The following is an 11866-nucleotide window of genomic DNA, read 5'->3' on the forward strand; positions in this document are numbered from 1 at the left end:
AATCTTTCTAACAGTCAGGCCACGCCCATCCCTTGAAATCACACCCACTTTTCTTGGATTTTTTCAAGTCTGGCAAGTGCAAAGGAAAGCCATAAGTGTTTGCGCAAATATAGTGTCCACCATGATTTGCTATTTTCAAGGTACAGTTCATGTACACGGATCGATCTAGATGGAGCAGTGTTCTTCAGAACTGTCCGCAAGCTTCACCAGTGAACAAATAAGAAGCCCCCCAGAGGGACACAGACCCATATACAAGATTTCATGGTGTAACAAACCCTTTCTCCATTCAGACTGTGCTAAAAAGGTCAAACTCCAGAAGCAATCAATATTCCACAATGGACATTTATTAGTTTGTGTGAAGTTGTAAAGAACAAAAACAGTTCGGAGATATCAGAAAAATGGTTTGTTGGTTTAAAAAAAAAAAATAAAAAAATAAAAAAAAAATCCATCTTTTCTGTAAATTACGCCATAATCTAAAGTTCCTTCACAGAAAGATTTCCTCGTCTGCATATTTACAGGTACGCACTTTTCACCAAAAACAGTGAAAAAAAAAAGCTAAACCTCTATGTTACATAACATAATAAATCGTATGTGCATTAAAGGGAATCGGTCACCAGGTTCATACATTGTCACCAAAACAAGGGGCAGCATGAACCAGGAACAGGTACGTACACCAGGTCCATGTGGGTTTTATTCTGAAGTGCTACATTTCAGAACACACACACTTTGAAGTTTAACACGGAAGGGCACTTTGAGTCTCGGGGCTCATGGCACCCGCATCATGTATAGTGACAACTCACTCCCAAGTCTGTGTAGACAAGAATGGTCACTGCACATGATGGCCCGACCCTGTGATTCTGAGTCAAACTCCAAAGTGTCTGTGTACTGACAGGTCACAGACTTTCAGAATAAACGGGGCACCCTACATACCTGTCCCTTGTTTGGTGACAACATATGAACCTGGTGACGGTTTCCCTTAAAGCATACAGAGAGTGGAGTGCTGGATAAGTCTATACTTGAGAAAAATAGAAGGCATAAGCTATAGAAAGAGGCAATACTTCCTACCTGCAGTGTACTTTTACGCAGATTAGTCCTTTGTGTACAAACCCTGCCTTAATAAAGCAGATTAACCTTTACATGACGGAGATTAGGTTTTTATATAAAACATATAAAATCCAACCTAATGCCCCATTCACACAAGACGAGTGTTGGGCAAATGATGCCCGACAGTGCGTCCCAGTGAAGCTCGCTGCTGTGCTGTTACACAAGAGCGAGTATCTCTGCCACCTCTGAAAGTGCGGCCAGCATGGAGGCAGAGCAGCCGGGGAGCGTTCTCCCCCCGCCCGTCTCCATTCACTGTAAGCAGACAGTCATTCAGAACTGACCGACTGCTGTTTACACTGAATGGCTCGTTGTTCACTTCTCCACATGCAGAAACTGAAGGCTAAACAACTATCGCTCAGTCACTGCATGCATTTACACGGAACGACTATCGTTCAAATCCCGCAGTAACGCAGGAATTCGAACGATAATCGTCCCGTGTAAGTGGCCCTTAACATACATTCTAGCAAAGGACAGTATAGAAAATATCAGTCACTGAAGGAGGATTCACTGTCGGAGCTGTCTTCAGGTGCAATGTCTCCATCTGGGACTGGGGCATTGGGGGTCCTAAAAATAAGCATGGACATGTTACATAATATGAAGCTGAAACATTAAACACATCTATAAACAAAGATTTCACAGAATACTTGAAGGGGTATTCTGGGTATTTAAGTCCTTTCAGTACTGATGACTGTCTGCAGGGGGCTGCCGCTCAGGACCCCTGGCGATCACTTGATCTCAGCCCCTGCACTCACTGCAGCAAGCTGGGTGTAGACGGCTCTGTCCGCATCGGGGGTCAGAGCTGGGAGTGCTATAAAAAGGTATAGCTCCCATTTGTTTAGATGGGAGTAAAGCCTTCTTTTACACTTCTGGCTCAGACTCAAACACGAGTGTCCAGCTCCGTTGCAGCGATTGCGGAGGCTAAGAACTGGTGATTGCCGAAGTCCAGAGCGGTGGAACCCCGCAGAACAACTACTGCTGACCTACGCTGAAGAGAAGTCAGCAGTCCTGAAAGATGTGAAATTCCCAGAATACCCTTTCAAAGAGGAGGTGTCATGTCCTTTAATCTGGCTGCATAGTTTTGTATCCGCTACCCCCTTAAGTCTATTGCACCTCTTTTCTTTGTAGACACCCCCTTGCTCCCCAATTTCCCTGCAGCAGCCTCTACTAGTTTCGACTCCCAGCACTTTGAATCTGTCAAGTGGGCATTCTCCTCTGCTCACCGTCAATGAGTGTCATTGGGTTTTCTCTGCCAATTTAGATCACCCATTGACAGTGAGCAACATCTAATGGAGGTCGGTGCAAGGGAACAAGGGACGTACAAAGAAAAGAAGCGATAGAGTCAGCAGTGCCATGGCTAAAAAGCAGCCAGCCCCAATGATCAGGGAACATGACAAGTTCTCTTTAAAGACAGCAAGAATCAAATGGATATCTTCTCAGTACTGTTTTAAAAAAAAACAAAACAAAACAAAAAAAACCCCAAATCATATTCCTCACCCGAGTCCACGCAGCTCCCATTCCATCGGTGCAGTCCCCTTCTGCATTCCTCTTCCAACTCAATCGAGGACCTCCTGTCACAGGGTCATGTGACCACCGCAGCCAATTACTGGCTGTACGTAAGGGCCCTTTTAGATGGATCGATATCGTTCAAACGAGTAAACGTGAAGGATAAATCGAATTAAGGACTGTTCATTAATTTTATGCGGGTATAATAAAATCACTGTTGGCTCGTTCATTTATCATTTGGTTTAAACAGCAATTATTTAGTCCTTATTCACTTATACAGCAAATGTCTAAGACTGACTGATTCTGAAAGATTTCCCATTTGAACGAGCTAACGATGCATCAGCCTGTCTAAACAGACTGCATGATTAAACGACCTAGCGATGGCGTCTAGATGGACCCCTGACTCAGAATCCGCTGGCAATTGGCTGTAGTGGTCACATGTCCCTGTGACAAGACATCATTGCAGGAGCTGTAAGAAGAGTGCAGGGGGGACTGGTCACCATTGGAATGGGAGCGATGCTTAGTGCGCATTTTGATCCAATTAGAAGAACCAGCCTGCAAAGTGGCCGCTCGCTACATAACACGGACGACGGACTGTGTGCACATAAGAACTAGTCCTCTTCATTATGTGTGCATCCAGTAGTCTGCTCTATGCAGCCAGAGAACAAGTACAGCTTTGAACTCAGCAGCCCTTCTACTATGCGACCATTACTTAGGTTGTGGGCTCACTGGAGGAGAGATTCCCTTTAATACTTAGATTTCCATTACACGGCCCAGAAAACAAAGAAATTAATGTGAAGATGCTGCAGATTTAACACAACTTCATATAATGAGGTTTATAATGCACCAAAGATGGCAGATGACCATGTATATAAATTATGGAAAGTGCATCATTTTGGTTGCGGAGCAATGTAAGCGAATCGAGTTTTAACAAATCCCATTCTCTAATGGAAAAACATCCGCAGAGAAATAGGATCATGCCGCAGATTGTCAAATCCGCATGTTGTATTTTGTTGTGGAAATGCTGCAGATTTTCGCTGCAGAATTCATTGCAATAAGACAACACTGTGGTGATAATTTGCACGCACATTTTCATGCAGTTGTTTTCCATGACGGGTGATCACACCATCAAGCTTTGTAGTAATGCAATACGGTTCACTTCAAGAAAAAAAAAAAAAAAACACAACTTATTAAAAGCAGCAAGGAAAGCTGAAATGACAATACTCACTCTAGAAGATCAGGGTTCAGTCCTTCAGAAAGCATTTTATTTCTGATAGCCAATACAGGGACTCCCTACAAGGCACAACAGGGTTCAGTATTACACATGAATCAATACAGCACTGTACATAGGTGCCACAGAACACAAGTGGTCAAGTCCAGGCTGAAGGGGTCTCCCAGAAATAACCATCTATGGGCTATCAATGCATGATCAGCGAGTCTGATCTCTGGGATTCCCACCCAGCCCAACAAGATATCCCAGACACAGCAACCTTCTCAACTCCAGCAGCAAACATTACCCTCTGCTTTATCTTCTAGACACGTGCAGCCAGCAGTAAGGGCTCACTCACACAGGCGTATGGGGGCGAATATTATGTGCAGTTAAATACGCACGTAACATACATAATTTAAACTCTTTCAGGTAATTTATTACCCCCCACAAGCCTCGGAAGGATGAAAGGCCGAGACAACCTTGAGCTGGCTACCTGAACCATGCGGGGAGCTCTTTTCTTCACTTAGCCCACTTCTGAGGACATACCGGTATAACATTTTGATCACTTTTTAGTCTGTTTTCTAGAGGCAAAGTTAACAATATTTGCAATTCTGGCATAATTTTTCTTTCTTTTTTTAATGGCGTCTACTGTGCAGTATAAATTAGATCTTAAATTAATTCTGCAGCTTAGTATGATTAAATAGATTTCGAGTTTATACACGTTTTTCAATACATTACTAATTTCAGGGGGGGGGGGTTTGCATCACTGCAAGTAACTTGCATATTTTTTTTACACTACATGCACAAGGCAGGTTAAATTTTTTTAAAGGAGATGTCTCGAGGAAGCAGTTAAATTTTTTTTTTGCCCAGTCCCCCCCCATTAAGTACACATTACTAAGCCCCCCTGTAAATGACATTTCTAGCTGGTTCGTACTTACCGTTCCAGCGTTTCAGCAACTTATAAAAGTTTCCTCAAGATGGCCGCCGGCTCTTTCCCCGTCGCTCGCTGCAGCCCGACGTGCGCGCTCCCGAGACGCCACCAGCTGTGTCTCCATGGCAACTGGACGCATCGCAGCCGCCGACCAGACGCCCCGCAGCCGCCGACCAGACGCCCACCGCCAGGCAGCAGGTAAGGCGCTAGCCCCCGGCTCCCCAGCGCTAGACCCTCAGCCCAGGTGAAGGCCCCGGAGCCCAGCGCTAGGTTCCGGAGCCCAGCGCTAGTTCCCCCGGCCTAGCGACAGCCCCCCCCCGGCCTAGCGACAGCCCCCCCCATCGCAGCGGCAGCCCCCCCATCGCAGCGGCAGCCCCCCCGGCCTAGCGCTAGTTCCCCCATCACAGCGGCAGCCCCCCCCGGCCTAGCGACAGCCCCCCCATCGCAGCGACAGCCCCCCGGCCTAGCGCTAGTTCCCCCATCACAGCGGCAGCCCCCCCCCGGCCTAGCGACAGCCCCCCCATCGCAGCGACAGCCCCCCCGGCCTAGCGCTAGTTCCCCCATCACAGCGGCAGCCCCCCCCGGCCTAGCGACAGCCCCCCCCATCGCAGCGGCAGCCCCCCCCCGGCCTAGCGGCAGCCCCCCCATCGCAGCGACAGCCCCCCCGGCCTAGCGCTAGTTCCCCCATCACAGCGGCAGCCCCCCCCCCCCGGCGCAGCGACAGCCCCCCCGGCGCAGCGGCAGCCCGGCGCAGCGGCAGCCCCCCCCCCCGGCGCAGCGACAGCCCCCCCCGGCGCAGCCCGGCGCAGCGGCAGCCCCCCCCCCACAAATCACTTACCTGGGAGGCTTCTCGGGGCTGCTGGGCTGGGCTTCTCCGCTGGGCAGCTCCAGTTTCTGCACCTTCCTCTAACAGAGGAAGGTACAGAATGGCCGCTGCAGCGCGCTCCCGAGCAGTGACAGCTCATCTGCGCATGCGCAGAAGAGCTGTAGCGGGGAGCACACTGAAGCGGCTCGTGCTGAATGGAGAAGACCGGACTGCGCAAGCGCGTCTAAAAAAGCAAGCTGCCGGCGAATTTAGACGGAACCATGGAGACGAGGACGCTAGCAACGGAGCAGGTAAGTGAATAACTTCTGTATGGCTCATATTTAATGCACAATGTACATTACAAAGTGCATTAATATGGCCATACGGAAGTGTATAACCCCACTTGGTTTCGCGAGACCACCCCTTTAATGAGACATGAACATGGGAATACCAAATTTTCTGTTCATTTTTTTTTACATTCTAAAAGGGGAAAAGGTGGTGATTTAACAATTTTTTAAAATTTGGTCGCACTAGGAGACTTCAGGTTCATACCTTTTGATCATTGCTATAATACACTGCAGTACTTCATTACTGCAATGTAATGTATTGGCTTATGAGTGATAAATGGCAGGCAATAAAGGTTCCTACAGTCCGTTAGAGCTGGAGCCCAGCTGTTATGAGACAACTGAGACCCCACTTTGCCCAGCGTCCCCCTAGCATGAGAGACCCGTATTGGTATTCTGAAGCAGTGCCATAAAAAGACATATGCATCAGAATAAGGCCCAGTGACCACTGTAAAAGAGGTGTTTGAGAGGTCACTAAGGGGCTAATATCTAGAAATACTAGCAAACTATTGCACTTACCACTTGGACCATCTTTAAGTATCTGGCATATCTTGGATCTTTTGCCACAGTGGGAACATTTTCCGCTTGTACTTCTTCCTTTGCTAAGGAGTTATCATTTATTGAATTCTGCTGCATAACCTATAAAAACCAGCGAGTCAGACTATCAGCAGGGTTAATGCGTGTCAGTGTGTGACCATATAGGCGAGTGGCTCACCAGAAAGTAAAACGGGTAATAAGAAATTCATATTCTACAATATGAATCAAGTGCATTAGTGCTGCCCAAGTCCATTCATTTACAGTTAGTCACTTGTTTAGGTTCTTTCTGCATGCCGATCAGTCCAGCAACATGGCAGACACCAAATCTCAACCCCCTTCTTTTTAGAATGAAGTTAATAATACAAGTTCTAATAATAATGAAAAACAAAAAAATGACCAAAAGACTCTGAGTATTCAAATGTTTGAAAGACGCACAAAAAACAAAAAATAAAACAAAACCAAATTTCTACAAGCATACCCATCCCTGCCACCAGTAGATCTACTTACATCTGCCGGCGGTGTCGCTGTAGTAGATTCGGGAACAGGCTGGGGCTGCAAATGGCCATTGGCAATGTTGTTGGACGAATGCGTTTCAACTTTAACCTCTTCTAAGCCAGGAATGGAAGAAAGCTGAAATAATACAACAGTACGACGATAAGAAGATACACAAAGTAACCTCCTGGGCAGACGCAGAATTATAAGGAGCGTCCTGGAGAAGAAGTACTAATGCAGTTGGGACCGCATAACCAACAGCTCCAGTATATACACTTATTATAACATTCCTCTAGGATGTGAAAGTGTGTTACAGGGCTGCAGGAAAATACAATTCTCCACTGGCACCCTGCAAATCTGTCATCAGATTGCAGAGCACAGATCATAGGGTCACATCCTACCCACGGAGCAGCAACCATAAGACTCTCAGAAAACAGAGCGCTCATGCTTGCTAAGGATGCTAGTAGTCGTATACTTAGATGCAACTTACATGTACATAAAGAAAAGTCTAGTATATAAGCATACATAGTATGCTAGGCTGGAAAAAGACAAATGTCCATCCAGTTCAGCCTGTCCCCCGACACCAGAAATGCATAGAGTGAAGTCTTATCGATAGTTTATGTACAAACCTTTGCATCCAGGATATTAAGCGTCGTCTCGATCTGCTGAATCCGAAGAGTCAGGGCAGACAGTTTCTGGAACCAAAGCAGTAACATAATAGATGAAAGCGCTGATACATTTCTTACAGGGAGGCGATAGGGATTCAGTCTGATGTGCCCAGAATATAAATCCTATGTATTCAGAATATTACATATAATACGGGACTTTAACCCTTTACTACTACCTATCTAGATCAGCGATAGCTATTATTACATCAGAGTTATTCATATGGTACAGAACAACTTTGGGAGAGTGGTAAAGTCTTAGAGGATCCATGCAAGCTCCAGCTTCCTACACTGAGACCTGGCTTCATGTACCAGCCAAAGCTGGAGACTGTGCGGACCACCCAATAGTTTGGACTTTCTGATAATTCAGACCCTCGATTATTGAGAATGTAATGTATTCAGGAATTAGTCCTGTTTATAGAAGAATACACCTATATTAGTGAAGGAGATACTACGGTGGCCTCGAAAATTATCCGGTATCCCTCCCTCGTATATCCCCTGGATGGTATCAGCTCTGCCAGCGCACTCTACACATTAGGGGCGGCTCACACAAAAATGCATATTTGTATAACGCAGCTTTTACCGCTGTGTGAGCAGGAATGTCACTGCGTAGGGATAGGGCAGTGATTTTGCACGGCGCATGACAGTATATCTCACACACGCTGTCATGTGCAGCCTGACTTTTTTTTTTTTTTTTTAAATGTCCGGCTCTGTTGCTTAGCAACATTGCGTATACACGCCACACATATGGAATGTAATTGCGTAAATACATCGCTTATCATGCACACACAGAGAACAACAGGGTTCTATTGCGTGTAATAAACAGTAAGATAGAACATCTGTGAAGAGAGATGGTACGAGATAGAGAGATGGTACGAGATAGAGAGATGGTACGAGATAGAGAGATGGTACGAGATAGAGAGATGGTACGAGATAGAGAGATGGTACGAGATAGAGAGATGGTACGAGATAGAGAGATGGTACGAGATAGAGAGATGGTACGAGATAGAGAGATGGTACGAGATAGAGAGATGGTACGAGATAGAGAGATGGTACGAGATAGAGAGATGGTACGAGATAGAGAGATGGTACGAGATAGAGAGATGGTACGAGATAGAGAGATGGTACGAGATAGAGAGATGGTACGAGATAGAGAGATGGTACGAGATAGAGAGATGGTACGAGATAGAGAGATGGTACGAGATAGAGAGATGGAGTTTTTTTTTGTTGTTTTGTTTTTTTTTTACGCTGGAATTAATACCGCTAGTGTGAGTGGGTCAATGAAGATCCATGTACTTTTATTGATTGGCGGCGTATTAAACGCGCATAATATGCGATGAAACTCCGCAGCTGTGAGCCTGGCTGCAGGAAGAACACAGACAAACCTCTTCGCAGACTGTTGAGAAGCGATTAAGAAACTGAACTGTGTGCACCACAAACTGGTTGAGGAAGGCGACGGTCCTCTTCTGCTGGATGGCTGGGACCTGCAGGAGAAATAGGTACCATTACAGGAGCACTGGAGGTGGTTGTGGTTTTAGGAGAGCATATTCACTGGGGAATGAAGAGTTCTGCTACTTTCTAAAATACTTTGCGTTTCACTTCTTTGCCATTTTCAAGACCTCTGCTAGCAGTCAGTGAACAGAAGAATTCACTGCTTCCATCCAAAGGTGAAAAATGTAGAAAGAAAGCCTTAGTTGTGCCCGTCTATAAGGCTTATACACGGCCGATGTGCAGACATTTCTGGGATTCTGCATGCACTTGAATAGGGTTTGCAGAAATCCGTGCAGATGCTGCAGAGACGCCACATGGGGGTGTAACCCAAAACCACTGGGCCCTGTAATAACTTGTGAATGCCCCCATTTATGTACCACACGGGTCATCGGGAGATCACACAGGACCGCTTCACAGCCGCATCTCGGTCCTTAATTAACATTTTTTTTTTAATGAAATAGATAAAGTGGCTTCAGAACTGAACCAGACGGGAACCAGAGAGGTGTTTTTTTTAAAGGATCTGATAGACAAAACAAAAAAAAACAAAACACCCCATCCAAGCACAGACCTCTTCTAGCAGTTTGTTAAAAAACTGACATAAGCTAAACAGAAACCGATACATTTTGTATCCTCATAAGCTCCGCCTCCGGTAATGACTTCTACAGGAAGCTGCACGCGCCGACAAGGCAGATCGCTCCCCTCTAAATAAGACCGGACTCACACGGCCGTAAGTGGAAAATGCTGTGGGGCTCCCGCAGCGTTCTACAGCCGTGACCCTGTGTATGGCAGCACAATTGTACAAGCGCAGGCGGTCACGCACAGTAACCTGTTTTATATTTCCGGTGCCGTTGCTCAGCGATGTGTATACCCGCCGCCGGTACACAATGTATATACACGACTACAGAGAATAATGGCCTCTATCTCACGGATATACGCAACAAAATAGAACATGCTGCGTTCGCATATTACGCAATTCCAACACACTAATGTGAGCAGAACTGCGTAAGGCAATGTAATTGATGCCCGCGTATCACGTGGCGTACGGAGCACGCATAATGCGCAATTCCCATATGGACATGTGAGCCCGGCCTGTGGAGTGCACCCTCCGGTGGGCACAACACTGTGGATTTTGTGTGAAATAGCAGTAAAACCTACGACTACACCCGCTGCGGACATCACACACAGGGCGGCCGGCAGGACATGATGCCAGTTTGGTAAAAACAAGAAGCCTTCTGTTACATCAGCAGATAATAACGTGCAGGAGGGCTGCGTACACATCACGAGCGGCAACAGGCTCAAGGGGCTAATATACTTGGAACATTACTGTCTTCCTGTTGTGGGCAGGAAGGGCAGAATCAACCCAAGTCCTTCCATTCAGAAACAGGCAACCTGGCTGATAACCGAGAACAACAGACTGCCCTGAGCTACACCCCGCACCCTTCCCTGCAGTGCATACACTGCGCCCCCACCTTGGTGAGGTCTATGCCAGAGCCCACTATGGGGAGCCCGTCCTCATCCATCACAGCCGCGGCTCTTCCTGCTGCCGTCAGCTGATAGCTGGACCGAGGCCGGGTCATGTGAGCGGTCACGTGGTGACGAGCAGGCGCTGCATGCCCTGGAGCGTCTATTGGGTGGAAGTAGCCACGTGATGTGGGCGGGATATACGGCAGCGGGCCTCCCGCGGGCGAGCACGATATCTTGCACCGTTATCGCACTTATAAACTTGCGTTTTTGCAAAAAATATACCGTCCCGCACTCGTTAATGCACGTGCAAAAGGTTCCATTGGTGAAAAGCGCCTCGCACTGGGATGACACGCATGGATGACATACAAGGGCGATGGGGTTTTGGGAGATTAATAAATAAATGGTCAACACATTGAAAAAAAGGCTGCCTACACGGGGCGAGTGTAATAACGATCCGAAGCCGGCTGCACACGGGCGGGTCAGATTCTGGATGCGGGATCCGACCGTGCCCCCAGCCGACCCACACGCGCCGTCGCTAGGTGATGACACAGATCCCGCGACCTTTCCACAATGATGATTGCAGAAGGGCCGCGGGTAGGATGGCTTGGAAGCCGTCCGCACAGAATCTGTCTCGAAATAGAGCATGCTGCGATTTTTCCCCGACGAGCGGAAAATTGCAACTTGTTTCCGCTTGTGTACAGGAAAAAGTGCTTCCCCATAGCCTATTATGGGCGGTATGTGCTGCGGAATCTGTAGGCGGACGCCCGCTCTGGATTCCGCAATGCATATCTGTCCGTGTGCAGGCGGCCACATTCGGCCCAATATCACGCTTGCCAATGTGCGTTTTCTTCTGGCCTGCGATGTGTTTGATTGTCCCAACAATGAGTGATGCGTTCCCAGTAGAGATGAGCGAGCATACTTGCTAAGGACAATTACTCGATCGAGCATTGTCCTTAGCGAGTACCTGCCCGCTCGGAAGCAAAGGTTCGGCTGCCGGCGCGGGTGAGCGGTGAGTTGCGGCAGTCAGCAGGAGGGAGCGGGGGGGGGGGGGAAGAGGGTGAGAGAGATCTCCCCTCCGTTCCTCCCCGCTCTCCCCTGACGCTCCCCACCCCCCGCTGAATCTTTGCTCCCGGGCGGGCAGGTACTCGCTAAGGGCAATGCTCGATCGAGTAATTGTCCTTAGCGAGTATGCTCGCTCATCTCTAGTTCCCTCATCTCTAGTTCCCAGCAATGTGTCAAAAGAGAACATGCAGTGATTTTTTTTACCTCGCAGCATCGCAGTGAAGGTAACTTTCTGAAGTGTAGGACTGCGCTCAGAAG

At 47.6% G+C, this 11866-nt stretch overlaps 1 protein-coding gene across 1 annotated transcript; it reads right to left on the minus strand.

The window, feature by feature from the left end:
* Positions 1-322: 322 nt before the first annotated feature.
* On the minus strand, positions 323-10678 carry WASHC3 (WASH complex subunit 3). Its single transcript, XM_066591413.1, has 7 exons — positions 10552-10678; positions 8977-9075; positions 7556-7621; positions 6942-7064; positions 6417-6536; positions 3836-3900; positions 323-1668 (listed from the first exon to the last, which is right to left on the minus strand). Exons 1-7 carry the CDS (start codon positions 10657-10659, stop codon positions 1590-1592), a joined length of 660 nt encoding a protein of 219 aa, XP_066447510.1. The 5' UTR covers positions 10660-10678; the 3' UTR covers positions 323-1589.
* Positions 10679-11866: the final 1188 nt, after the last annotated feature.

Source organism: Eleutherodactylus coqui, chromosome 2, assembly GCF_035609145.1.
Source record: "Eleutherodactylus coqui strain aEleCoq1 chromosome 2, aEleCoq1.hap1, whole genome shotgun sequence".
NCBI lineage: Eukaryota > Metazoa > Chordata > Amphibia > Anura > Eleutherodactylidae > Eleutherodactylus > Eleutherodactylus coqui.